At 45.2% G+C, this 27,038-nt stretch overlaps 1 protein-coding gene across 2 annotated transcripts in view; it reads left to right on the forward strand.

The window, feature by feature from the left end:
- Nucleotides 1-27,038, forward strand: part of FAT3 (FAT atypical cadherin 3) — a 622,988-nt gene that overhangs the window by 577,827 nt on the left and 18,123 nt on the right. For both annotated transcript variants that reach the window (XM_061120597.1, XM_061120607.1), the window contains exons 19-21: nt 1,571-1,705; nt 3,520-3,677; nt 13,448-13,916. In XM_061120597.1, coding sequence (XP_060976580.1) covers nt 1,571-1,705; nt 3,520-3,677; nt 13,448-13,916 — 762 coding nt within the window. The remainder of the gene's footprint in view (nt 1-1,570; nt 1,706-3,519; nt 3,678-13,447; nt 13,917-27,038) is intronic.

The following is a 27,038-nucleotide window of genomic DNA, read 5'->3' on the forward strand; positions in this document are numbered from 1 at the left end:
AGATTTTTTTGGAACGAACAGAGGAAGATATATTTCAGGGCACTTAGGTCTTTCAGAACCATTTGTGAAGATCACTTCAAATTTTCAGTTAAAAATCCCTTCATCTTCTAAGACTTTGTAAGCTGGATCCTTGCCAGGAGTATCTTTTATGGCTGAGCTCTCAACTGGTGGAAAACTGGATTTATGAATTCTGAGTCTGCTGGTGCTTCTTACATCACTCCCCTCCAGGATTAAAGTTCCTAAAATGTTTATCTGTTATTGACGTTAAGTGTCCACTTTCTCCTGGACAAAGAAATGACTGTATAATGGAACAGTATGCTTAATGAGGAAGAAAGAGTTGGGCTAGAAAGGAAGATAATAATGGACCAGATCTTGCTGAGGAAAGATGCTGCTAAGATCCAGTGTGTTCTTGGTCCACAGAGAAGAGGGGCTTCTTTAGGCCACTGCCTAACCCAGCTGTAGGTTGCTTTCAATTTGGGTCTTCTTTTCTACAGTCTTTTACCATTTAAACTCTCACCTAATTACATTTGAAATACCCAAGACCTTTGGGAAGTGCATTTCCTTCAGGGAACCCGTGTTTGCCATTCTCACAGTTCTGAAAATCTCCCTTGGGTCCTGAATTCTACTTTAATCAGCTAATCTGCTTTCCAGAATTTCCTTTCTGAGGAATTAACCTTTCATCTCACTGTGCTATGAACATTGAACAGGTGAAAAGGAAGCCTTCCTTTGCCAAGGATAATTCTACCATGTTTGATAGCCAATGGGGCACGTTTACAGCCAGTCAATACAATAGCAGGGAGCAGAAGGGATTCAGAATCAATGAGGGTTGTGCTTGCATGATTTAGAATGAGTCACTTTTCTTTATAAAGGTCTTCTTTCCCTCCCTCTGAAAGCAACAGCTAACATCTCCTGGAGTTGTAGAAGAAATCTAAACAGAAGTGATGCATTCAAGTGGTCCCCAATATGCACAAGCCCCAGGACTTCCCTAGGGGCTCAGTGGTAGAGAATTCATCTGCCAACACAGGAGTTGTGGGTTCAATCCAAGGGTCTGGAAGATCCCCTGGAGTAGGAAATGGCAACCCACTCCAGTATTCTTGCCTGAAAAATCCCACGGACAGAGAAGCCTGGTGGGCTACAGTCAATGTGGTGGCAAAAGCATCAGACCCAACTTAGCAACCAAACAGCAGCAACATGCAGGAGCCCCAGCCAGTAAAGACTATAAAGCCCCAGACAGTAATGGGCCTGTGTCATATGATCTTTCTTCAGCTTAAGTTGCAACCAGTGACTTCACAACCTTAGTATATTTGATTTAGCCTAAAAAGAGGAGCTCCACTGACTCTTTGCCCTCGTCCTGCCTCAGTCTGACAGTGAGCTTTGGGAGATGCAGAGACCCCGATGGGCACCTGCACCATGTGAAGCCCACTCAGGCCTTCCTGCTTCTGGGCAGCACTTTGTCTCTCAGCTCAGAGCCTGTCGAGCCCAGTTCTCAAACCATCCTGTGCTTCCTGGACTTTACGGAGTGTAGAGTGATTGCCTTTCTGCTGATCATGTGTGTTCCCCTCTGTCACAGGAGGACTGTGTCCAGGGGCCAACGATCCTTGCGTGGAGAAGCCGTGTCCAGGGGACATGCAGTGTGTTGGTTACGAAGCCAGCAGGAGACCGTTCCTCTGCCAGTGTCCACCGGGAAAGCTCGGAGAGTGCTCAGGTGCAGAGCGCGGTGGGATGATGAGGGTCTAAATTCATATTCTGGAAGCCCTTGCCCTTGAGTAAATTACACTGCCCTAGCCCTTCCAGAAGACTTTCTGTCTGGATGTAACACTTTCCTTCAGAATGAACCCCAGCCAGCATCCACCTCAAATACTTGGAATTTATCACAGCTGCAGCCTGTGCTCAGGAAACATGCAATGCCTGTGGGTTCCTTATATAGTGGGAGGCCATAGCCTGTGTTTCAGTTGTGCCATGTGGATGCTAAGGGTGTGAAATTATAGAAAATAAAAGGCTGTTGGTTAGGCAGAGGAGGTGGAATATCTGTGGCATGGCCTTTCATGTTCTGAGCCTATACGTCTCAAAAGAAAGTGAAGCTGAGCCAGTTCAGTTGACCTTTGTAGGGTAAGCGCAGCCTAGACCAGGTAAGACTCCCCACTGCAAATGTACAACTAACTGCATGTTCCTGAAAGGTGAGGTGATCACCTCTGTGTCTTAAAGAAAAAAAAAATCAGTATTTGTGTTATTCCAATCCAGATGATCCTCCATTTCTGATCATCACTCAATTTCAATATTTCTCTTGATTCATATATGTTCTACCATTTCTTTCCTCTAAAGAGAGTCATGTTCGCTTTTGTTACCAATAGAACCCTTTTTGTAGAGGATGTATTTCAGACATAAGCACGCTGATATCAGTTTTAGAATCCAAGAAATATTTGTTGAGTGATGATTATAATAGCAATTACAGTGGGAATAAAAAATTATTATATCTAGTATGTGCAAGGCACTTGCGAAGCACTGGGTTCTAGAAACTCAGGCTTTGCAAAGACAAGCACTATTCTTAAAAATGGAAGCCAAAGCTCTTTCAGAGTTGACTTCAAGAACAGAGCTGTCCCTGAATCCACATACTTGCCTTTGAAGTCTTCTAACTCTCTAAGATACTTACGCTGTCCCACCCCCAACACGCCTGCTGTATGCACCGCAGATGGGTCTGCAGGGTAGCAGTAGGGCACTTTTCCTAACTTCAGGTGTCCCTTTGTGCCCATCTCCCTTCTCCTTTCTGTATGCAAAATTCTTCATTGTCCATGATTATCATCCATTTTGGTGTATTTCCACACTTTCACCCCAGTGAGACAGCTTTTCAGCCATTACTTTGCTTCTTAAAACATAAAGTGGAAGGCAGTTAAAAAAAAAAAAAAAAAAAGAGAGAGAGAACGAACTCAGAATTGGGTGATGTGGGTAGCTACTAAACATTTTAGGCAGGGGAGCCTGAAATTCATGGTCAGTGTGGAGTTGTGACTGCACAAAACTTGAACTTCCTTTGTATCACTGCCTTTATCAACACTTGTGCAAATGACCTAAGTTCGCTGTTCAGCATCAGCATACTTGGGGAATGTGGATATTCTTTGAAAATGGTTTCTCTTTCCCTTGCTCCATGGAAGTGAAAGTTTTCAAGTGTCTAAGTGGTGTGGGTGGGCATGAAGGAATATCTTTTAAAAATGCTGATTTTAGAAAGCAGGAATTGGGAATTTAGTGACTGTAGGAGAATCCAGGTTGGAGAACAGACCAAGCTGCCCTTAACGTGAGAGAGCTCAGATGTGGGGCCTCCGACTGGTTCAGTATTTTTTACTCTGAAATTGGAATGTGGCCTGAAATGGAGAACCAGTTTTTATCCACAACCGTTTGTCCTCAGTGCCCCGCCAGCACTCCACGGAGTTTGATCAATTCGATTGGTAGTCGTTCAGTGATGTCACGGGTCCCTTCTGGTTTCTGGGTGTTCAAAGTATCTATGTCTCCTCGTCATGGTCTTTTCAGGGCACACTTCTCTCAGCTTTGCTGGAAACAGTTACATCAAATATCGGCTTTCTGAAAACAGCAAAGAAGAAGACTTTAAACTGGCCCTGCGTCTGCGGACCCTACAAAGCAACGGGATTATAATGTACACCAGAGCAAACCCCTGCATCATACTGAAGGTAATTAAAATGGGTTATCTTTGCCCGCAGTCGGTTCTCATGTTAGTATTTTGGCTCTTGGGTCTGAAATTGTTTTGTCTTTTAAGTTCAGAAAGCAGAAGCTGACTTTAGGGCCAGGGGAGCAGCAGCAAAACTGGGAAGTGTGCCAATACCCCATTTCCTTTTGTACATTCAGCTTCAGAATTGCCTCTTTGGAGACTGGGGTACCTCTCTCTAGAGTGGGTTCAAGGGCCGGCCTCCTTTGAGCTGTAATCACTCAACAGTTCATTAGAGTCTTTCCTAATCAATTCCACAGCAGGGGTGGTCCTTTCAAAAGGCTGACTGTGTCCTCTTATACCACATGGGTCTATCCCCAGTGACCTCTGAAGGTCACTTCTATTCTTGCCCAGGAAGGACATTGGAGATCTGGGGTATAGAAGATTCCATATGCCCTCTTCTGGCCCAAGGAGCCTAATTTTTAAATCATTCCTGGCCTCAGAAACTCTCCAAAGGCACTAGATTTCCTTTAGAGCAAGTCTGGCATTTGTATTCACATCAGAGCCTCTCATGCCTTCATAAAAACGACAGCAGCAATAATACTAACAGCTTTATATGCCTCATTTGGTTTGTGTTATGAAGTTAGTATAATAAATGTGATTTATTTATGTATATATATATACATATATGTATATATATATACATATATATATATACTCAGTCATGTGCAATTCTTTGCAACGCCATGGACTATATAGCCTGCCAGGCTCCTCTGTCCATGGGATTCTCCAGGCAAGAACAGTGGAGTGGGCTGCCACTTCCAGGGGATCGTCCCGACCCAGGGATTGAACCTGAGTCTGTTGCGTCTCCTGCATTGGCAGGCAGGTTCTTTACCACTAGTGCACCTGGGATCCCACATGGAGACACAAGAGACCCAAGTTCGATCTCTGGGTCAGGAAGATCCCCTGGAGGAGGGCCTGGCAACCCACTCCAGTATTCTTTCCTGGGAAATCTCTGGACAGAGGAGCCTGGCAGGCTACAGTCCATGGGGTCACACAGAGTCGGACACTAGAGGTTCAGAGAGGTTGAATTATTGACACGGTTGTGCGACTAAAGCATGCCGAGCCTGGCCCTGCCTCCAGTCTCGCTCACACCACGCTTTCCATTGCCTCGCTGTCCCCAGCTTTCAGTGTTTGTTACTACAACTCATTCTATCCAGAATCACATGTGGGCCTCTGTAGACAAGATTAAGCCTTCCGGATGGGAGGGGAAGGGGACCTAGGAGGGACCATGTGTATTGGAACACTGTTTTCCTCTGGACGTGCACTCAGAGGTGGGGGGCGTCTGTCCACCAGGACCCGCTCATCCACGGGGAAATGGCGGGCGGTTTCCTCCTTCCACTGCTCTGTCACCTGGCTTAACGGGGCTCACGGTGGGCCGTGTTAGCTCCGGAGCTTTGGCTGTTTGTTAGGTCACATCCACGTTGATTAGATGACTCGGGCTTTAATCCTGGAGGGAGAAAAGCATGTAGAACAGTAGATGCGACGGCCCCTCCTGCCACATAGACTTCATATACCTGCTTCTGACACTGCCAGGCTCTGTGCAGAGGGAGTGAGCCGTGAACTGGAGTTCAAGTTGGCCACTTCCGTAAGGAATCTCCCGCTACCCTGACTCATTCAACTCAGAGAATAATTTCAGCCCCGTTAGGAAAAACAGTGTTTTCAAAAGAAAACAAGGGACTTCTCTGGTGGCCCAGTGGTCAGGCTTACAGGGTAGGGAGGCGGGTTCAGTCCTCAGTTGGGAACGAAGATCCTGCATGCCACAGGGCCAAAAAATAAGAAAAATAAAGTATACCACTCAGAAAAGTTTTGGACAGATATATTTTTTTAAAAAAAAAGAGAGAGAAACACTCAGGATGCACAGTTTTAGAAAACAGTGAATTCAAATCAGATCTTCATGATGGAAGAAGATAAATTCAAAAACCTAAGTCCTGTCTTTTTAACCCCCTGGCTACTGAAGCAAGCTGCCTAGCATCCTTAGCTCACTTTCTTTTTAAAAAAATTGTATTTTTTAAATTTCTTTATTCATTTTAATGGGAGGATAGTTACTTTACAGTATTGCGATGGTTTCTGCCATACATCGACGTGAGTCGGCCATAGGTATACATGTGTCCCCTCCCTCCTAAACAGCCCTGAGAGGCAGGGTTGTATGATTACTGGGAAGGCACTCTGCTCACGCAGAGGTCGCAGCTGCCAGGGGCCCTGCCCGGGTGTCACTGACCTTCCCCCTCTCTCCTTCCAGCTTTCACAGGACTGGCAGCTGCTGAACATCCTTAGGAAGCAAATACTTTCTATTAGCAATTCTTTTAAATAGCGTTAAATTTGAGAGAGAACAAAAATAAGGGATATGAATGGCTTGATCCTAAGATGGAGCTTGTCATTTGACACTTCACTGGCAAACGTCTAAAATGTGCAGAACCCTAGGGATGGGAAAGAAGAATAATTCAACCTTTTATGCGGCTGTAGCTCCTAAGGTATATTGTATTTCATGAAACAAGTGTGTTTCTGAGAGTTGTATAAATTGAATCTCTATAAATGGAATTCTAATAAACCAGGGATGGTTGCTATTTGAAGGAACCCTTCCATTAATCCCTTTGTGATGTGAATAACCACCCCCACCCCAATCTGTCTGTTGGGTAAGTTTGCTTTTCATATGTTGGCTTTGCCCAAAGCAGGACACAGCTGTACTGAACTACTGCAGATACTCCCCTGCAGTCACCAGGAATAGCCACTTAGGGGATTTGAATCTGTTTGCTTAACATTTTCAGCCTCATGCAAGATTTAATTTCATTGGCTTTAGGTTCAGTGTGTGCCTTGTACTTTGGTTCAATGACTACGCTGCAGTGCTTTGTTTAAATTGCACCTCTTGGTTGTTTATATTTTCCCAGCTAAAGCACATTCTCTAAAAAGTACTTAAGATGACCTGCAAGGAGAGGGTACCCCTCAAAGACAGTTGAAGAATTGCATGGAGACCTCAGGAAATGAACGTTCTCATAGACAAGGAGGCGCTCATCTTTCTGTTTACGATTGATACTTGTCTCTTCCAGAAGAGATTCCAGGCTCACTGTAAAATCTCAAAAGTGATAAAAATCAAAGCACCATTAAGATGAAAACAGGGATAGGTGAATTAGGGGAAGGGGATCAGGAGGGACAGACTTCCAGTTATAAATAAGCCATGAGGATGTAATGTGCTGCATAGGGAATATGGTCAATAATACCGTAATGACTTTGTACGGCGACAGATAGTAGCTAGACTCAACACTGATGATCATTTTGTAATGTATAAAAATATCGATTCACTATGTGGCACACCTGAAAATAATATAATAAGTTAATTATACTTGTACTTTTAAAAAGATAAAAAACGAAAGGCTAAGACTCAACTAGTAAAATAGGGATAGACAGAACATTGAAAAATCTAGACTATAGCTCTGAATTTCCCGGCAGCCAAAGTCATGATGAAAGTGGTGGGATAGGTTCCGTGGCTATGGGATAGGTTCACGTGGCTAACGTGTAAAAGAAACATGTTGGATCACTAGAAGAGATTCCCGAGACACAAGTAATATTTTTCCCTATGTTAGTCTTTCAGGTCCAATATTATAGCAGAAGTGCAAGAAGTACTTGCTCGTTAGTGTGTGTGCTAAGTCGCTTCCATCGTGTCCAACTCTTCGACCTCGTGGACTGTAGACTGCCAGGCTCCTCTGTCCATGGGATTCTCCAGGCAAGAATACTGGAGTGGGTTGCCATTTCCTTCTCCAGGGGATCTTCCTGACCCAGGGATCGAACCCTAGTCTCTTTAAGTCTCCTGCATTGGCAGGCAGGTTGTTTAGCACTAGCATCACCTGGGAAGCCCAGTTTAACTGCTTTTCATTCTCGTGTCTGATTCTTTGCGACCCTGTGGACTGTAGCCCACCAGTCTCCTCTGTCCATGGGATTCTCCAGGCAAGAATACTGGAGTGGCTGCCATTTCCTCCCCCAGGGCATCTTCCCTACCCAGGATTGAACCTGGATCTCCTGCACTGCAGGAAGATTCTTTACCGTCTGAGCCACCAGGGAAGCCCAGATAACTGCTTTGCAATGCTGTGTTAGTCCTGGTGTACAATGTGAATTGAGTATGCACACCTGTAGCCTCACTCTTGAGCCTCCCTCCCTTCCCCCACCCCTCTAGGTCATCACCAGGCACCAGGCTGAGCTCCATGTGCCTTACGGCAGCTTCCGTGTATTTTCATTCTCACGCTCTCGCGAACACGTGTGAGTGCCTACTTTTTCACCACTAAGAAAACTGAGGTTCAGAGAGCATCAGTGACTTGCCTAAACTAATCAACAGTGACCTGGCCTCTGGCAGTGGCAGGCAAGTCGGGAGTACTGCACTGTTTATCAAAAGAAGAGATTCCGAGGGCTGAGATTTAGTCATTGTGTGTTCATTAAAACTATATTTTTTGAGCATCTACTGTATGTTGTTGTTGTTCAGTCACTAAGTGATGTCCAACTTTTTGCAACTCCATGGACTGTAGCACCCTAGGCTTCCCTGTCCTTCACTACCTCTGGGCGTTTGCTCAGATTCATGTCCAGTGAGTCAGTGATGCCATCGAACCATCCCATCCTCTGTCGCCCTCCTCTTCTTTTGTCTTCAGTCCTTCCCAGCACCAGGGTCTTTTCCAATGAGTTGGCTGTTTGCATCAGGTGGCCAAAGATTGGAGCTTCAGCTTCAGCATCAGTCCTTCAATGAATATTCAGGGTTGATATCCTTTAGGATTGACTGGTGTCATCTCCTTGCAGTCCAAGGGACTTTCAAGAATCTTCTCAGGCAAAACAATTTGAAAGCATCAATTCATCGGCGCTCAACCTTCTTTATGGTCCAACTCTCACATCTATACATGACTACTGGAAAAACCATAGCTTTGACAATAGGGATGTTTGTCAGCAAAGTGATGTCTCTGCCTTTTAATACTCTGTCTAGGTTTTATAGCTTTTCTTCCAGGGAGCAAGCGTCTTTAAAGTTCATGGCTGCAGTCACTGTTCACAGTGATTTTGGAGCCTTGGAGCCCAAGAAAATAAAATCTGTCACTGTTTCCACTTTTTCCACTTCTATTTGCCATGAAGTGATGGGACCAGATACCATGATCTTAGTTTTTTGAATGTTGAGTTTTAAGCCAACTTTTTCGCTCTCCTCTTTCACCCTCATCAAGAGGCTCTTTAGTTCCTCTTCTCTTTCCACCACTAAAGTAGTATCGCCTGCGTATGTGAGGTTGTTGATATTTCTCCCAGCAACCTTGATTCCAGCTTGAGCTTCACCCAGTCTGGGATTTCGCATGACGTACTCTGCGTATAATAGGGTGACAATTTTGAACCAGTCTGTTGTTCCACATAAGGTTCTAACAGTTGCTTCTTGACCTGCATACAAGCTTCTCAGGAGACAGGTAAGTTGGTCTGGTATTTCCATCTCTTTAAGACTTTCTCACAGTTTGTTGGATCCCACATAGTCAAAGACTTTTGCATAGTCAATGAAGCAGATGTTTTTCTGGAACTCCCTTGCTTTCTTTGTGATCCAACGAATGTTGACAGTTTGATCCTTGGTTCCTCTCCTTTTTCTAAACCCAGCTTGTACATCTTGAAATTCTCAGTTCACGTAGCTTGAAGGATTTTGAGAATAACCAACTAGCATGCAAAGTGAGTGCAATTGTTCAGTACTTTAAACATTCTTTGGAACTGCCCTTCTTTGGGATTGGAATGAAAACTGACATTTTCCAGTCCTCTGGGCACTGCTGAGTTTCCCAAATTTGCTGGCACTTGAACAGCATCATCTTTTAGGATTTGAAATAGCTTAGCTGGAATTCCATCACCTCCACTGGCTTTGTTCGTAGTGTGATGCTTCCTAAGGCCCACTTGACCGCATTCCAGGATGTCTGGCTCTAGGTGAGTGATCACACCATCATGGTTATCCGTGTCATTAGGACCTTTTTGTACAGTTCTGTGTATTCTTGCCACCTCTTCATAATCTCTTCTGCCTCTACTAGGTCCTTACCTTTATTGTGTCCATCCTACTGTATGCGAGATAGCTATTAATGGCCATCTTAAAAAATAGGTTTTCAAAACCTTCCCTTTCAAAGAGTATTTGTAACCTTCTTACAAGTTTATGATGATGTGCATGTGCCAGAGCCACACACCAACAGTCTGAAGCAGTCAGACTTTGCACTATAATTCATACTTTCTTACTCAAAATTCTGCTTTTTTACAAGGTGAATTATAGCTCTGATAATTTGTTTCCCTAACCCCAAGCCACTGAAGATCCAGGTGAAAGCATGTCGCTGATTTCAGACAACCCTGAATACCTGCACCTTTTGTGACATTATGCTTTAGTTGAACACATTGCCTACTTATCTCCACTTCTCCACCCTGACAGACACACGCCATTTCAGATCCTTGCTACAGACTTCTCTTACAGTTTCACATACACTTCAGTTTCTATTAAACTAGCTTGCTGTCTGTTTTGAAGAAGCTTTGTCCTCTAAAAGAGAGATTCTTTAAAACTGGATAAACCCCATTCTGAAGACAGAAAAATTATGACCAGAGTGTAATTTTCCAAGGTGAGAGGACTCAGATATTAAAGCATTCTCTCCTCCTCCTGGCATAATATACTTGTAAAATAGCCAGATATTGACTTTTTACAAGGTAGCTTTTGGTATCGGCATTCTAGTTCGTCATCTAGAAAAGGCTTATAATTCCAAACTCCTAGAATTTAGAAGGTATGAGTCACTTTTGTTTTCAAAAGCTGCGGGTCATGTAGGTGTCTTTCCATTCACTCAGCTGTGTTGTTGCTGTTATTTTTTTCAACAGGTAAAACAAAACAGAAAGCTTAACCGTACACTGTAATACCATGGGATAATCTTAGTGACAGAACATCTGTGTATGTGACTACATCAGAGCCACATCAGTTCTCCTGGATGAATTTATAACTTGATTATTATCCCAAGAGATGGGGGTTAGGGTTAGGGAGGGGAATGGACCAAGTAATATATTCATTAAATACATCCTTTTACAAAACCTCACCCAAGATTTTCCTTGATAGACTGGGGACCCCTATAGACTCTACAGCCACTGAACACTACAGCAGATGGCCTGTGCCAGAGGCAGGTAGTCCCCAAAGTCACATTTGATCGTTTTATTACTGACACTGAAATAAAAATACGGATATTATCCAGGAGTTGTCACTGAGCAAGTATTCTGGCATGATTTACAATATTCATTCGGTACATTTTGTTGAACAACAGCAAAAAAATGACAAAAACAACGGCATAGATTACACATGAATGATCTCTGAAAATAAAAATTTGTTTCCAGTCTTTGTGCCTGCATGCATTTGTATTACTGAGCACAGGATGTATGTACCATGTACAAGGTGGCTGACAATTCTGTAGTGGACTCATCCACCTTGTAAAATAAGCCACGCAGTTCTCTTTGCTTTCTCTATAAGGGGTCTTAAACCCAGAGCTTCCCCGGTGGCTCAGACAGTGGAGAATCTGCCTACAATGCGGGAGACCTGGGTTTAATCCCTGGGTTGGGAAGATCCCCGGTGAGGGGAATGGCAACCCACTCCAGTATTCTGGCCCGGAGAATCCCATGGACAGAGGAGCCTGCCGAGCTACAGTGCATGGGGTCACACAGAGTCAGACACTACTGGGAGGCCAACCCAGACGCCAGCCAGTCCTCTCTAGGGAACCTGGGTGATACATGACAAAAGCTGGAATTTGATTTCTCATTCCTAAATTCACAAGGCCCTGCCTGATTCACAGAGCCTCCTGCCTCTCATAAACACGTATTTATGTGGCATAAACTTTATATGTAGGAAGAGAGGGTGCCAGTGAATTCATGGAGTCTCAGTGGCAGAAGTGAGAGTCCCTAGGAATTAGTTGTCTGCAAAAACTGCTGAGGCATAGAAAAGTGTCCCGTTTGTGAGGGTGAGTGGTGGTGTGCCCGTCCCTAACAGGTCTGTCAGGAGCCAAACGCATCTTGGAAAGATGGACTCAGTTTATTTCTGTGACGTTGGTACCTCCCTGGCCCCAGTGCCCTGAGCGCCCCCGTGCCTTCCCCCTCCGTCCATTTCCCCCCCTCTCTCTACAAGCTCCTGCTCTCTACCCAGGCCCTGGCACCGGACTGCCCTTGGCGGCAGACCCTAGGTGAAGGCTGGCTGCCCTGGCGTGGCTCAGCGGCTGCCTCTGAGGGTTCACAGAGGACAGGGCCCTGGCTTCTGTGTCATGCTTTGTGGCCATGAATCCCTTCATGGCCCAGCACTGACTTGTTGACGAGACAGTGTTCTGGCCTTCATTCCCTGGATCTTCATACCATCTCGCATCTCTGAGAAATGCACATGAGGGTGGGTGGCAGAGGAAAGGCCAGCCTGTCTCCTGCACAGCAGCTGATCCTGGCTCTCCCGCTGGTAGCACATGTCCCTGAGTTTGCTGTCCTTTGGGAGTTAGCCTGCTCGGGGCAGGGGAGACCTGGGTGCCGTCCCTCACCAGGGCAACAGAAACAGCAGGCTGCTCTCTGTAGCTGACCCCAGACCAGGGGCTGGGAGTATCTGCAAGGTGTACACAGTGAGCCAGATCCTTCTGGAGCTCCCGAGGTCATGAAATACACATCCATTCTTTTTTTCTTGTTTTTTATTTTGTATTGGGATATAGCTGATTAACAATGTTGTCATAGTTTCAGGTGAACAGTGAAGAGACTCAGCCATCCAGTCTCCCCCAAGCCCCCCTCCCATCCAAGCAAAGAGACTCAGCCATCCAGTCTCCCCCAAGCCCCCCTCCCATCCAGGCAAAGAGACTCAGCCATCCAGTCTCCCCCAAGCCCCCCTCCCATCCAGGCAAAGAGACTCAGCCATCCAGTCTCCCCCAAGCCCCCCTCCCATCCAGGCTGCTCTGCCACAGCAGAGCGCCCTGTGCTGTAGGAGGCCCTTGCTGGTTCTCCATTTTTAATGTAGCAGTGAATACATACGTTCCCAGCAACTGGCTAAGCCCTGAGTACTTTATAAGATGCTCTTAACCTAAATGATGAACAGCAACCCTGAAGGACTGCTGTAAGCCTGTTGTAAGCAGATGGCTAGCATTTAATAAGAGAGTTTTTAAATCTTACACATGCATGAAGCTTGGAAGTAAGAAATCCACGTGGCCTCCTTCTCCCCGCTACAGCACAGTTGCAGACTTTCTTGGGGCGTATACATGTATTTCTGGGCTTAGTTGGTTCATGGCCATGTCCCCACTTAAACAGAAGCCCTGGGAGGCCAGCAGCGACAACTCTGCTCAGCGGTCCTCACAGGCCCTGCCACACTGCTCGGCACACAGTAGATCTTCAGTGCATATTTGTAAATGAATATTAATAAGTTCACAGAACTCACTCTGTGCTAGTAGTAGTTTGGAAGGGCGCACAGAATAAAGGACCCCCCTAAACAGAAAACTGTGGTGAATTTTTAAAGGATAAAGATGGAAACAGTAGGAACATTCTTAAATATTAGTGTGGATTTCTGAGCCTGCACTCCTATTGCTAATTACAAGACAATTTGTGAAATCTCAGGTATGCATCTGCATGGCATATAATGAGGAGAAAGGGTGATTATTAAAAATCAACCCATAGCAGATTTGCGAGTGGATCAAAAGCCCAGGCTGGTTGGGAACGGGGTGCCCAGGAGCGCATGGCCAGATGCACGTTGAAAAGCACCCCGGTGTTGGTTCCGCGCAGATCGTGGACGGCAGGCTGTGGTTTCAGCTGGACTGCGGCAGCGGCCCCGGCATCCTGGGCATCTCGGGCCGCGCGGTCAACGACGGGAGCTGGCACTCCGTCTTCCTGGAGCTCAACCGCAACTTCACCAGCCTGGCCCTGGACGACAGCTACGTGGAGCGCCGCCGGGCGCCCCTCTACTTCCAGACGCTGGGCACCGAGAGCGCCATCTACTTCGGGGCCCTGGTGCAGGCGGACAGCATCCGCAGCCTGACCGACGCGCGGGTCACGCAGGTGCTGAGCGGCTTCCAGGGCTGCCTGGACTCAGTGGTGCTGAATGACAACGAGCTGCCGCTGCAGAACAAGCGCAGCAGCTTCGCCGAGGTGGTGGGCCTGACCGAGCTGAAGCTGGGCTGCGTGCTCTACCCCGACGCCTGTGAGCGCGGGCCCTGCCAGCACGGAGGCAGCTGCGCGGGCCTGGCCTCCGGAGGTGAGCACCCTGGGCCCCGCCCCGGGGGGGCGGGGGAATGGGGGTGGGAGGCAGACCTGCCGCACCGCTCTCTCAAGCATCTGGGAGTGCTCTCCCAGAGAGGTGGATTCCCTGCTGGCTCAGCCTCTTAACCCCCTGATGGAAGTTGGCAATTACAGGAACCGGTCGCTTTGCAGAATCCCAAGGGCGCAGCAGACCAGCTGCAGGGGCCTGGAAGGTGCCATCCAGCGCCCGCTCCCCGCCATCTCCACACCTTCCCAGGTCTCAGCAGCCCGGAGGAACTGGATGCCCTTTGAAGTGTCTGCCCCTTTGGACCACTTGCATGTCACTGCAGAAAGACTGGTAACAATCTGAGTCGTGATGACCAGGCACTGCCCTCTCGCAGGCAGACATGTGACTTTAGCTTCTACTAAAGGGCACCTGAGGGTGGATCCGCCACCCTAGAAACAGAAGTGTAGAGGAGATTTTTTGGAGGAAGCATTTTAAAATGTGTGTATTAAGTGCAACTCCAAAAGAGCAAGGAGAAGGCAATTTACATCAACTATCAAGACAGTCAACGAGAGCAGTGAAGCTTTACCCCAGTGAAATTTTCCCCAGAGATCATGAAGAGGACAGAATGGGGTAGGCAAAAAAAGGGGGAGAGAGGCAGGGATGGTGTGGGTTAATAGAGGGTTTCTATTGTACGAGGGGAAAGCTAAGACTCTCAGTCTAGGAGTCTGAAGATGAAAGAATCCCTGACTTTACTCAGAAGCAGGATCTGTGTTAATGTAAACTAGGTCAGGCTCTCCTGGCTGAAGGCTTTGACTTCACTTCAGCCCCTCTGTGGAATCTCTCAGTGGGACTGTGATTAGCAAATTTAAACCTTCGTCACAAATCACACAGAGATTCCGCTGTGTACATTACCATCTACTGTTGGTGAAGCCCAACTCCAAATTTAGACTCCATTTTATTATTAGAATGTTGTGAACTGCCCATGAAATGATGCGCTGCTGAAAGACGTCACCAAAGTTATTTAGGCTTGCATATGTTACTGCCGAAATGAGGGCCACGTGCCCTGGGGGTAGATTTCTGCCGTCTCGATTTAAGAAATCTATTCGCTTTTTTTTACTGTCTCAGCAGTATATGTAAATAAAGGGTTGTTATGGTGCCATAATTCTCGAATGATGGGCAGTAACTATACTTCAGTGGTTCTATAAACCAGCCTATTATGACAAGTCATGGCCAGTTTTTCACCAGCCAAAACAATTCTGCTAGTGTGAGCTATCCACAATGTATAAAGGGAGCATATAATTAAATTGGGTTGAAATAGAACACCACTCCATGTCAAATACTGGGTCCACAGCCACAAATTGTAACATACTTTTAACGGTGGCAGGATGTTGTTTTGCTGGCAAGGCTATGGGTTTCCACAATGGGTTAGCATGAAAATAATAATAATCACTGTGTTACGGAAAAAGACTAAGGGAGCTTGTTTTTTCTTCAGTGTATATTTTAATTTTGTTGTTGTTCAGTTGCTCAGTCATGTCTGACTCTTTGCCAGCCCATGGACTGCAGCACGCCAGGCTTCCCTGTCCTTCACTATCTCCCAGAGTTTGCTCAAACTCATGTCCATTGAATCGGTGATGCCATCCAACCATCTCATCCTCTGTCACCCCCTTCTCCTCCCGTCTTCAATCTTTCCCAGCATCAGGGTCTTTTCAAATGAGTCAGTTATTTGCATCAGCTGCCCAAAGTATTGGAACTTCACCATCAGTCCTTCCAATGAATATTCAGGACTGATTTCCTTTAGGATTGACTGGTTGGATCTCCTTGCAGTCCAAGGGACTCTCAAGACTCTTCTCCAGCACCACAGTTTAAAAGCATCAATTCTTCAGTGCTCATCCTTCTCTAATTACCATAAAAATCCCTGAGCTAAGTCTTCAGTGCAGGTATGTTCATTAAATATCTATGACCTCCATCAGAAACAGCAGTTTTCCTTTGTTTGTAAAAGCTCATTTGGCTTAACCAAAGTTTAGGACTGAGGACCCACCTGCCACATATTGATACATTTTCACATGGTCTGAAGAACCTGCTTTCCCTTCCCCAGGGACCCAACTTTGCCCGTGGGTTGCATCCGCTGTCAAACACCTCATTGTCCATTGCTCCCCAGCTTCCCCCCATACTTGGACTTGGGATTGGGATTCTGTGGCAGGTATCCTTTCCTCCAAGGGAATTAAGTGTTTCTTTTATCAGCTCAAGTCTTTCCTTTCTACTGGGAGCTCATGTTTTCCTAATACAAAGTATCTTTCCTCACCTCCATCTCCCTTCTCCCAAACCTACTACCTCTTATGAGAGAGGTGGTTGAGAGAACCCGGTGGTCCTTATCTCAGGACCCACCCCATCGGGCATGGTCCAGAAAGGGCAGTACTACATAGCAGGGCTGAGCCCGGGCCAGCAGGCTCCTGGTGACGCACCAGGAAACCCAAGGGGACTTGCTTCCATGGGGACCGCAGAGCCCTCTTCTGAGGAGGTACCTATTTGCTGCCTGGCTATCAGGATTGGAGCCTTGGCTTCTAGAAAAGAGGAGAGAGAATCCATTTTCTCGCCCCACTGTCTGTTCATATGAGAGGACTCTTGGCTGGGTCCCCATATTCCATCTGCAAATTCCCTCAATGAGGGGCCCCCAACCTCCAGGATCTAATGTCTGATGATCTGAGCTGAAGCTGATGTAATAGTAATAGCAATAACATGCACAATTAATGTAATGTGCTTGAATCATCCCCAGACCACCCTTGGTCCATGTAAAACTTGTCTTCCACCAAACCCATCCCTGAGTACCAAAAAGGTTTGGGGACTGCTGCCCTAACTTGAGGAGAAGGAGATGGCAACCCAGTCCAGTATTCTTGCCTAGAGAATCCCGTGGACAGAGGAGCCTGGTGGGCTGCTGTCCATACGGTCACACAGAATCGGCCATGACTGAAGCGGCTTAGCATGCATGCATGCCCTAAATTGGTGCTAAATAGTAGGGAGGTGTGGGGGGAGCAAGAAAAGGCAGAACCAACTGTTTGGCCTTTAACTCATATCTGTGAACTATTTGGCTAATTATAAGGTTATTTAAAATAAGGGGGAAATCATCTCAGTTGTGAGTGACGATATAAAAAGAACAAGAAAGAAAAAGAGAAAAAATAAAAAGAACAAGGAGACTGTCATTAATGAAAGAATATTCATGCCTGGAAGAATTCCCTCTGGCTACCAGGGTATCTAATCACAGGGAAAGAGTCTTCCTTCCCCAGATCAAAGGCTAGAATGCAAGGAGCAGTCAAAGAGGAAATTTGAGCTGGAGAAAGTAGAGCAAGGTGCTTAAATGACTCCTTGCACATGAGAATGTTGATAACACAGTTATCTGGGCATCTTGCTGTTGTTGCAACCCTGAGTTGTCACTCTTGTCACTTGTCACTCTAAACTTCCACGACACCTGTGTTTCTATAGTCATTCTCTTGGACCTTAGAGGATGCTGGGGGATATTGGTCATTGGCTGTCCTGGTAATCCTCTGCTCTCAAATCGTGACAGTCTTAGCACCAGACTCTTGTTCAGAGCATTCAGAATTTTAAAAGTGGGCAACCCAGAGCATGAAGCAGATTTCTTTCAGAGAAGCAGGATTCTGCTTGAACCGCTTCCTAACCCAGTCAAACCCTTGACAAGGCTGCTGAGTCTGCTAGCTCGGAACGGTGTGGTCAGCAGATTTGACCGCTGTTATACCTCTGGCTGTCCCATGAGCCGGCCACGAGAACCCAGGGAAGTCAGAGCCCAGAACACTGACTTGTAATAAGAGGGTAATTATGACTCTGAAAATCAACCACAGAGGGAAGGCTCTCTCTTGGTAAAGCCTTAAAATTATATGTATTTCATAAACATGAGCTGGAAATAGCAACCGCTGTGAAAAAAGAACTAGCCTAGTCCCACTGTGACCCCTGTGCTTCCAGACCCAGTGGGTCGGCAGTAGCCCAGGAAGCGCCCACGGCCTGAACATGCAGGTCTCGGTCCTCAGAGTCTCATCCTGCTCACCTCAAGCCGGTGACCAGAAGACACAGTTGCAGCTAAACTATAATTTGGCAAAGCAATGTGGTAACCGAGACTGCCAGGCCAGAAACAGTCATTCAGGCGGCTTTCATGAAACTGAAAACTAGTCTTTTTTTTTTTTTTTTTAATATTTATCTATTTTTGATTGATTGATGATTGCTTTAAATGTCGGTTTGATTTCTGTCATACATTAACTTGAATTAAGCATAGGTGTACATATGTCCCCTTATTCTCTAATCTCTCTTCCACCTCCCACCCTTTCCCACCCCCCTAGGTTATTACAGCCTAATCTTAAAATGAGAAGTTGATAACTTTCAGTGATAGAGTCCCATTTGTTAGCTTGTCACTTTGTTACTATGTCCTTGACGCTGTGGTAAGCAGCTTGTGAGTGCTTCTGCGCTGAGTTACAGTTCTCACCCTAATACTCTTGCTATTGTTCAGTTGCTAAGTGTGTCTGACTATTTGTGACCCCATAGACTGCAGCACGCCAGGCTTCCCTGTCCTTCACTATCTCTCTGAGTTTGCTCAAACTCATGCCTATAGAGTAGGTGATGCCATCCAACCATCTCATCTCTGTCATCACCTTATCCTCCTGCCTTCAATCTTTCCCAGCATCAGGGTCTTTCCCAATGAGTCAGCTCTTTGCATCAGGTGGCCAAAGCATTGGAGCTTCAGTTTCAGCATCATTCCTTCCAATGAATATTCAGGACTGACTTCCTTTAGGATGGACTGGTTGGATCTCCTTGAAGTCCAAGGGGCTCTCAAGAGTCTTCTCCAACACCACAGTTCAATAGCATCAATTCTTCAGCACTCAGCCTTCTTTATGATCCAACTCTCACATCTGTATATGTATCAGTGCTATTCTTTGCTCCCCTCAACTCCCATTTTTCTGATAAAGAAACAGACAAGACAGGTCAAGTAACCAGCCCACCGTCACACAGCTAGTAAGGTCAGGAAGCCAGGACTTGATGCAGGTTTGTGGAACTCCTGCCCCCTGCCCCCAGCCTATGCTCTTAAACTTTGTTGCTCAAAGTGTGTTCTAGGCACCACCAGCAGCAGCATCATTGGAAATGTTAAAAATGCGGCATCTGAGAATAAGTCAGAATCTGTGTTTTTAACAAGATCCCTTGGTGATATGCTGTCTCTGAACTGCCCTGAAAGCACCCCCCAAAAAGACAAGTTCTGTTCTGGTTTTGTGTGTTGTATATAGTATTTCTGAAACTCCAAGGTGCCTCTGCACCACCTGAGAACCTGATTAAAATGAGACCTTGTTCTAGAAGAGTCTCTTACTTGTTAAGGAGAAAGGAAAATCTGTTGACTTGCCCCGGTCATTCTCTGTCCACATCAGAGGAACCTTCTGCTAGGTCACTGAGTTATATTTTGCAAATTCCTGAACTTACCACTCAAAAAATAAAATAAAATAAAATTATCAGTGAAAAGTTTGGAGAAAGAAAAAGACCCAAACCTACAAATCAGAATCTCAGAATCTGCAAGAGTAGAATTCAGGCATCTCTGTTTATAACAAGCCTCCAAAGTCTATGCAATTCTGAAGTTGAGATCCACTGACATTTGAGAATCCCAATAAATTCTGTATTTGCCAGAATGTGAATCAGCGGATTCCAGGAAACATAGGACATTCAGAAATTGAATGTCAGATGCACAGCCTGCATTTTGTAATAATTGCTTTAGTCTAAAGATTGAACTTTGTTCCTCAGAAGTTTGGGGTCACTCTGAGCTCCCTTTCAAAGATAAAAGTAATAGTGTGTACCTTCCCCCTCTAAGCAACGTGCACGAGGCAGCAAGTTCCCAGATGTTGTAAATAGCTGGGCATAGAAGCATCTTCAGTTACAGAGTGACCTGTGCTACTTTGGGTGATATTTTCAGTCCCTAACTTGTAAGTGTCTAGATTAATTCAGTCTACCACACTCTAATTAATTACCTGACTTGTGCGAGGCTCTGTGTTAAGTTCTAGGGTCCTGTTGCTGTCTCTGTGACCAATGGATCCACTTATGCGGCCTCCCTCCCTTTGTGGGTGGCTTAAAGGAATTGGACAGGTTTCCTGTGTGTGCTCAGCCCACTGGCCCACTTAGCACGGGGGGACAAAAAAGCCAGACTCCCAGATAGTATACTGTGGACAAATTTGACTAAGATTTGAAGCTTATGAGGGGAAAAAGTTTTGGGTTTTTTTTCTGGGTGTCTTTCTTCTAAATACTGAATTAACTTTCTGGGGATTATTTTAGAAAAACCTCATGGTAATAGCATTAATAATATTTTATTGATCCTAATAGAAAAACTCAAAACCCTAAAGCAGTCAAATTTTGTGCAGACACAAAAGAACATGCTAAAAAGTGAAATGTTACAGTGTGTTTAATGTTGTTAACACAGTAAGTGTTTCTGGATCCTCGAGGAAAGTATTAGAGGCTCAGCCCAATGTACAGTGTGGGAATTGTGAGCCAGCTTTCTTTGGGAAAGCTGGAGAGCTCCCTTTCAAAAGTTTTCATCTCATGAGGTCTGAAGGTAGTGCATGGGCCCTGCTTGGTGAAAGAGGAAAATCTGAGTGACTTCAAGTTGAGGGGGTGAAGTAGTGACAGAGGCCGTGAGCCACAGTTAAGCTCACTCCACTTTTGAGTGGCATCCCACGTGACAGTGTGGTCAGCAGTTTTCTCAAGCTCACTGAGACTCACATGGACAGAAGTTTCAATATTTCCCAATAAATAGCCTATGTGCATGTTAAGTCACTTCAGTCATGTCTGACTCTTTGTGACCCCACGGACTGTAGCCCGCCAGGCTCCTCTGTCCATGGGATTCTCCAGGCAAGAATACTGGAGTGGGTAGCCATTCCCTTCTCCAGATACTGCCTACAAGTCAGAGTTTAAAAAAAACAAAAACTCATGGCTTTCCATTGTTTGATTTATGAGCAAGAGAAATGAAGCTGATTTCTGAATCCATTCTAATTACAGTAATTATAACAATAAAGCACCTAATGTTTGTGGGCTGCATTGTGGTTGATGAATCTAGAAACCTCATTATCCTCTGTGAGTGGGTATGAGTGAGGCTTAATTATCAGATAAAAACAGGGAGGTTCCTAGAGGTCAGGCTGCTCAGCTGATGGGAAACAGCCAGAACTTCAATGTGTACCCACATCACAGGTCTCTCCCCAAATCGTAAAGTTCCTTGAGTATCTAAATGGAGTCCATAACTGAGCAAGCATAGTGGTCGATGCTGCCTTCAGATCCCAAGTGCTAGTTGCATGTTTGCCATTATTTCCCTCTTTGTGCAGAAGGCAGATGTTTCCTTATCAAGGAAGCAAAACCCAATCAGGATAATGCTCACCTCCACCAAGCGAGTGGGGCAGAAGGTGGAAGTCATCACTTGGATGAATCAGGTCGGAAAACAACTACTAAGTCAAAGGAGTAAGATAGAAATGATCTTGATTATTTGCCTACACGGTCCAAATTGACTCTATAATTGCTCAAACCATTTCTATGTATTGCATGTAATAGGTTTTGCCATGTTCTTCTCTGAGCAAGGAGAGGAGAGGGCATTTTAAGTTTTTGTGGGTGCAAATTTCAAAATCATCTGCATCAGCTGTAACTAGCATTGCAAGCAAGAGCATAGCTTTGAGGGAAGACTTTAAAATACACTTCTCGTTTCATAAGGATTAGCCAGGTGATAACTGTTGGTTCTTTTTTTTCACGTGTATCTCAGTGCTAGCAGGACAATTATCTTTTTTTTTTTTAACTTTTTATTTTGTGCTGACGTGTAGCCGATTAACAAACAATGCGATAGTTTCAGGTGAACAGCAGGGAGACTCAGCCGTACACACACACGTATCCGTTCTCCCCCACATCCCCTACCGTTCAGGCCGCCACATGGCACTGGGCAGAGGTCCACGTGCTCTGCAGCAGTAGGTCTTTGTTGGTTCTTGTTGTTTTATTTAGTTGCTCGGTCGTGTCCAACTCTTTGCGACCCCATGGACCGTCACCTGCCAGGCTCCTCTGTCCATGGGATTTCCCGGGCAAGAATACTGGAGTGGGTTGCTGTTTTCTTCTCCAGGGGATCCTCCTGATCCAGAGATCAGACCCACACCTCTTACGTCTCCTGCATTGGGAGGTGGGTTCTTTACCACTAGCAACACCTGGGAAGCCCCTTGTTGTTTATCTATTTTAAATACAGCAGAGTACATGCCCCTCCTAAACTCCCTACCTATCCCTTCCTCCCATCCCTCCCCCTTACAACCAGAAGCTCGTTCTTTTATATGTGGAATCTAAAAAAGAAATGATACAAATGAATTTACTTACAAACCAGAAACAGACTCAATTATCTTTTTTAATCTGAAGAGTGGTATAAAGTGGCATCTCCCACTTGTTGACTACGTAACTTTGGGCAAATAATCCTATGTAATATTCAGTTCCCATTTTTTAAAATAACAGTACTTTCAGCATAGGGTTCTTATCAAGTGTTAAGTGAGATAATGCAAGGAAAGCTCTTTACATTTTTCCTAGCATGTAAGAAGCTGTTGTTCTTGCTAATAGTTTCCTTATCTGATATTTTCCAACCCAAGAAAAAAGAATGCACCCTTTTGAATAAAACTTTGAGATTATCCTCTGAATTTTTTCTTTTATGTACACAAAAGTGTTAAAATATTATTTGTGATCAAATAATGCCTAGCCATCTTTTGAATTCTCTTCCCTCTATTTGTATATCAATATATGGTAATGCTTTGGAAAAGCAGAAGCTTTAATATGCTGTTATCTTTGTTATGATTATTTGGCTCCCTGAAGGGCGCCTGATGCTGTCTGTCTCCCTGCATCTCGTTGGCTCCCTTGAGAGTTGAGGGGAGCCTAGTAAGTGGCGAGTTCTGGCTTACTGACAAGTCCCAATGCCAATACAGTCTTGCAGAAATATCTGAGAATCTGAAAGTCTGGATTCAAGTTCAAATCCATCACTTACTAGCTGTACATACTTGAACAAGCCACCCATCTCTCCAACACTCCCAGAGAATTAAGGTGTTAATCGAGCCTCTTATTTTCTTTCATGGAATTACTGTGATCCTTCACAGAATGACAAAGTGGTTTTAAGTCACTAAAACATGATATCATTTAATATCATTGTGGCAGACTTGCTGATGTTATAAAATTATTATTAATAATAATAGGGCTCAGGCCATGATAATGAGATCATAAATAATACTTTGTTAGAATGAGTTAATTTTATTAACAAGCCACTTTTGCAAAGGCTTAATAGCAAATATAACTTTTCTTTCATTTAAAAAAACCTGACTACTTTTTAAAATCCAATTGCTTTTCCCTTTCAGCATATTAATGTAAAAATCTCTCCAAATTTAAAATTCTGAAATCTTCCCTGATGACTCAGATGGTAAAGATATCCGCCTGCAAGGCAGAAGACCCAGGTTACATCCCTGGGTCAATCAGATCCCCTGGAGAAGGGACTGACTACCCACTCCAGTATTCTTGATGGGAAAATCTCATGGACAGAGGAGCCTGGTGGGCTACAGTCCACAGGGTCACAACGAATCCGGCATGACTGAGTGACTAACACTCACAAAAGCAAGATGTCTTGCAAAGGGCTCTCTGCCTCTCTTGTCCCATGGGTTTGAGATCAGGAGAGCAGATCCTGGAGAGTTTGCTTCTCTCTTTAATAAACAGAGAAATCCAGTTACAGCGTACAATGAAGTGTGATTCTTAAACATGCAGTTCAGGAGAAAACTGAACAACTCAGACTCTGGAGCCAGACCGCTGGTGTTCAAGTCCACTCTAGTTCCATGACTACATAATCTACTTCTCTGTACCCCATCTATAAAATTGGAATAATAATAATAGTCCCTTTATCGTAGGCTTGTTTTGAGACCTACATGAGTTAACACAAGTAAAGTGCTTAGAACTCTCCTTTGTTGTTGTTGATCAATCGTTCAGTCGTGTTTGACTCTTTGCGACCCCATGGACTGCAGCACGCCAGGCTTCCCTGTCCTTCACTAGCTCCCAGGGTTTGCTCAAACTCACATCCATTGAGCTTCTGATGCCATCCAACCATCTCATCCTCTGCCCCCCTCTTCTCCTCCTGCCTTCAGTCTTTCCCAGCATCAGGGTCTTTCCCAGTGAGCTGGCTCTTCACATCAGGTGGCCAAAGTATTGGAGCTTCAGCTTCAGCACCAGTCCTTCCAATGGACATTCAGGGTTGATTTCCTTTAAGATTAACTGGTTTGATCTCCTTACTGTCCAAGGATTCTCAAGAGTCTTCTCCAGCACCACAGTTCGAAAGCAACTGTCCCTGGTCCATAATAACTGTCACTAAGTGTTAGCTACCATCATCATCATCACCTTCAAAATAGACATCTAATTTTCTCAGATATAGAACAGGGCTTCTCCTTGTGCAGGATTTGTAGTGATCTCTGTGCTCGTAGGTGGTATTTTTCTGCCTTTGTATCTCTATCCCCAGCTGTGCTGGTAAACCAATTCTCTAAAAATAAAAGCCCTGATCTGCAGTCTTTGCTGATTTCTGTGGTGTAACTATTCCCTGCCTGGCTGGCATCAGGCTACCAGTGATTTAATAACTGTCTGCCAACTTCCTGAACACTGAAAGTCAGTACCCCCAACCTTAGATGAGCCAGCTCCAGCGCACCACTGCTGATGGCTTAGACACGCAGTGGCGGTGAGTAGGTTAACCAGTCAGGCTGGTGGCGGCATCAAGTAGCGCTAAAAAAAAAAAAAAAAAAGCAGGAGGAAATGTGTGGGAGTACAACGGTGCCCTGGAGGGCGGGCCTCACTTTAAATTCTCATTGCCCAAGGTCAGAGACGCCAAATCAAAGAAATCAAACCCAGGACCCTCCTTAGAATCCAGTTTCCATGATAGTGAGTCAAATGCCCCTTATTTTCAGACAGTCCCTCCTTGCCCCTCCCTCGCCCCGGCTTACTTCTGCTATAGTTTGAGAAACAAACAAAAGCTTGTCAAATAGGAGCTGGAGAGGAGGAGTCTTACCTGGGCTGACCCCCCTTGCCTTAGATTCCCCTCCTGACCGCCCACCCCATCCTCATGATCGCTGTGCTTTGCAGATTCCTGGTTCTCCCACCCCTCCCTTTAGTCTAAAAAGGAACTGAGTTCCTTCTCACAAGTCACTCTCCCTCTAAATGGCATGCCACCCTCACCAAAGACTAGCCAGGTGACATAAAGAAGCATTTTTTCCCCAATTACAACTGCTTTCAACAATCCCCACTTCCATTGAGGTGAACAATTTCCCAAACTGGAAAAAAAAATTAACCCAAGTCAGCAGCATAATTTGAAGTAAGCATCCTGCCCACAGACTTCAGGCTGGCTCCTTTTGGACACAGCTTGCATCAACAGTGGTCTTTCTTTATAAATTAGTTCTCTGATGTTTCACTGGTGTTGCATTCAAGAGTCTCATGTCTCTCTCTGAGCTTCAATCTCTGGTTCTCTGTGATTCTTAGTGTCAGGGAGGCTAGGGCTACACAGGTTCCTTCTTCTGTGAATGTGGAGATGTCTCTCCTGCCTCTTCCACTTGCCTCCCGAAGATGTCTTTCTCCAAATCTGTGAGCAGCCACACACAGTCATGATGTCCTTCTGTACGTGAGAGTTCTCTGGAGTGTCGAGTCAGTACAGAGAGCGTACACTATTTCAATCTACAGATTTTTAATTATCTTACACCTGCAGAGATCAGTCTACAATATCCCAATATCAATCACTGACCACTAGGGGAAGCAGAGATTAACCCGAGTTCTTCTAATAACAGGGAGGATGGTTATTTGTGGACTACAGTAAATATGATGTGCTCATTGCATGCTGAGATCTACACACTTCTTCTACTACTGCCCAATCACCCATGTGTTAGAAACCAGGTCTTCACCCTCCCTCTGAACAGGGGATAAGGGTCGTTACTGTGGAAACTGACCCACCCAAGGATACTGACACAGTATCATAGTTGACAAGCCCCACTGATGTTCTTAGAGCTTCCTGTGAGATTTCTAGTTTTCTTCCTCCACATTCTTCAGTATGAACTGATAAGCCAGGATTATCAGACAAGGAAGGAAATCCTCTCATTTGGAAGATAGGGACTGTCTTAAGGTTCCCCAGAGAAACAGAAACTATGATAAAGGAGTGGATAGATAGATGATTGATGGATAGATTATAGACAGGTATGGAGGGAGAGAAACAGAGAGAGAGAGAGACTGAGTGATTTTTAAGAAATTTGCTCACAGAATTGTGGGACTGTCAAGTCTGAAATTTATCGTGCAGGACAGCAGGCTAGAAATTCATGAAGAGTTTATTTTCAGTCTTTGATCTGAAATCTCAGAGCTGGAAATTCAGCCAAGATTTCTGTGTTGCAGTCTTGAGGCAGAATTCCTTCTTCTTAAGGCTTTCTTTTGAATAGGTAAGATTCACCCACATTATTTTTCCAATAGTCATGTATAGATGTGAGAGTTGGACTATAAAGAAAGCTGAGCACTGAAGAATTGATGCTTTTGAACTGTGGTGTTGGAGAAGACTCTTGAGAGTCCCTTGGACTGCAAGGAGATCCAACCAGTCCATCCTGAAGGAGATCAGTCCTTGGTGTTCATTGGAAGGACTGATGTTGAAACTGAAACTCCAATACTTTGGCCACCTGATGCGAAGAGCTGACTCATTGGAAAAGACCCTGATGCTGGGCAAGACTGAAGGCAGGAGGAGAAGGGGATGACAGAGGATGAGATGGCTGGATGGCAGCACCAACTCAGTGGACATGAGTTTGAGTAAACTCCGGGAGTTGGTGATGGACAGGGAGGCCTGGCGTGCTGCAGTCCTTGGGGTTGCAAAGAGTTGGACACAACTGAGCAACAATTGAACTGAACCCACACTATATAAGATAATCTGCTTTGTGCATGCATTCTAAGTTGCTTCGGTCATGTCTGACTCTTTGCGACCCTATAGACTACAGCTCACCAGGCTCCTCTGTCCATGGGATTGTCCAGGCAAGAATACTGGAGTGGGTTGCTATGCTCTTCTCCAGGGGATCTTCACCACCCTGAAGCCGAACCCACATCTCATTA

This window comes from Dama dama, chromosome 2 (assembly GCF_033118175.1).
Source record: "Dama dama isolate Ldn47 chromosome 2, ASM3311817v1, whole genome shotgun sequence".
Taxonomy (NCBI): Eukaryota; Metazoa; Chordata; class Mammalia; order Artiodactyla; family Cervidae; genus Dama; species Dama dama.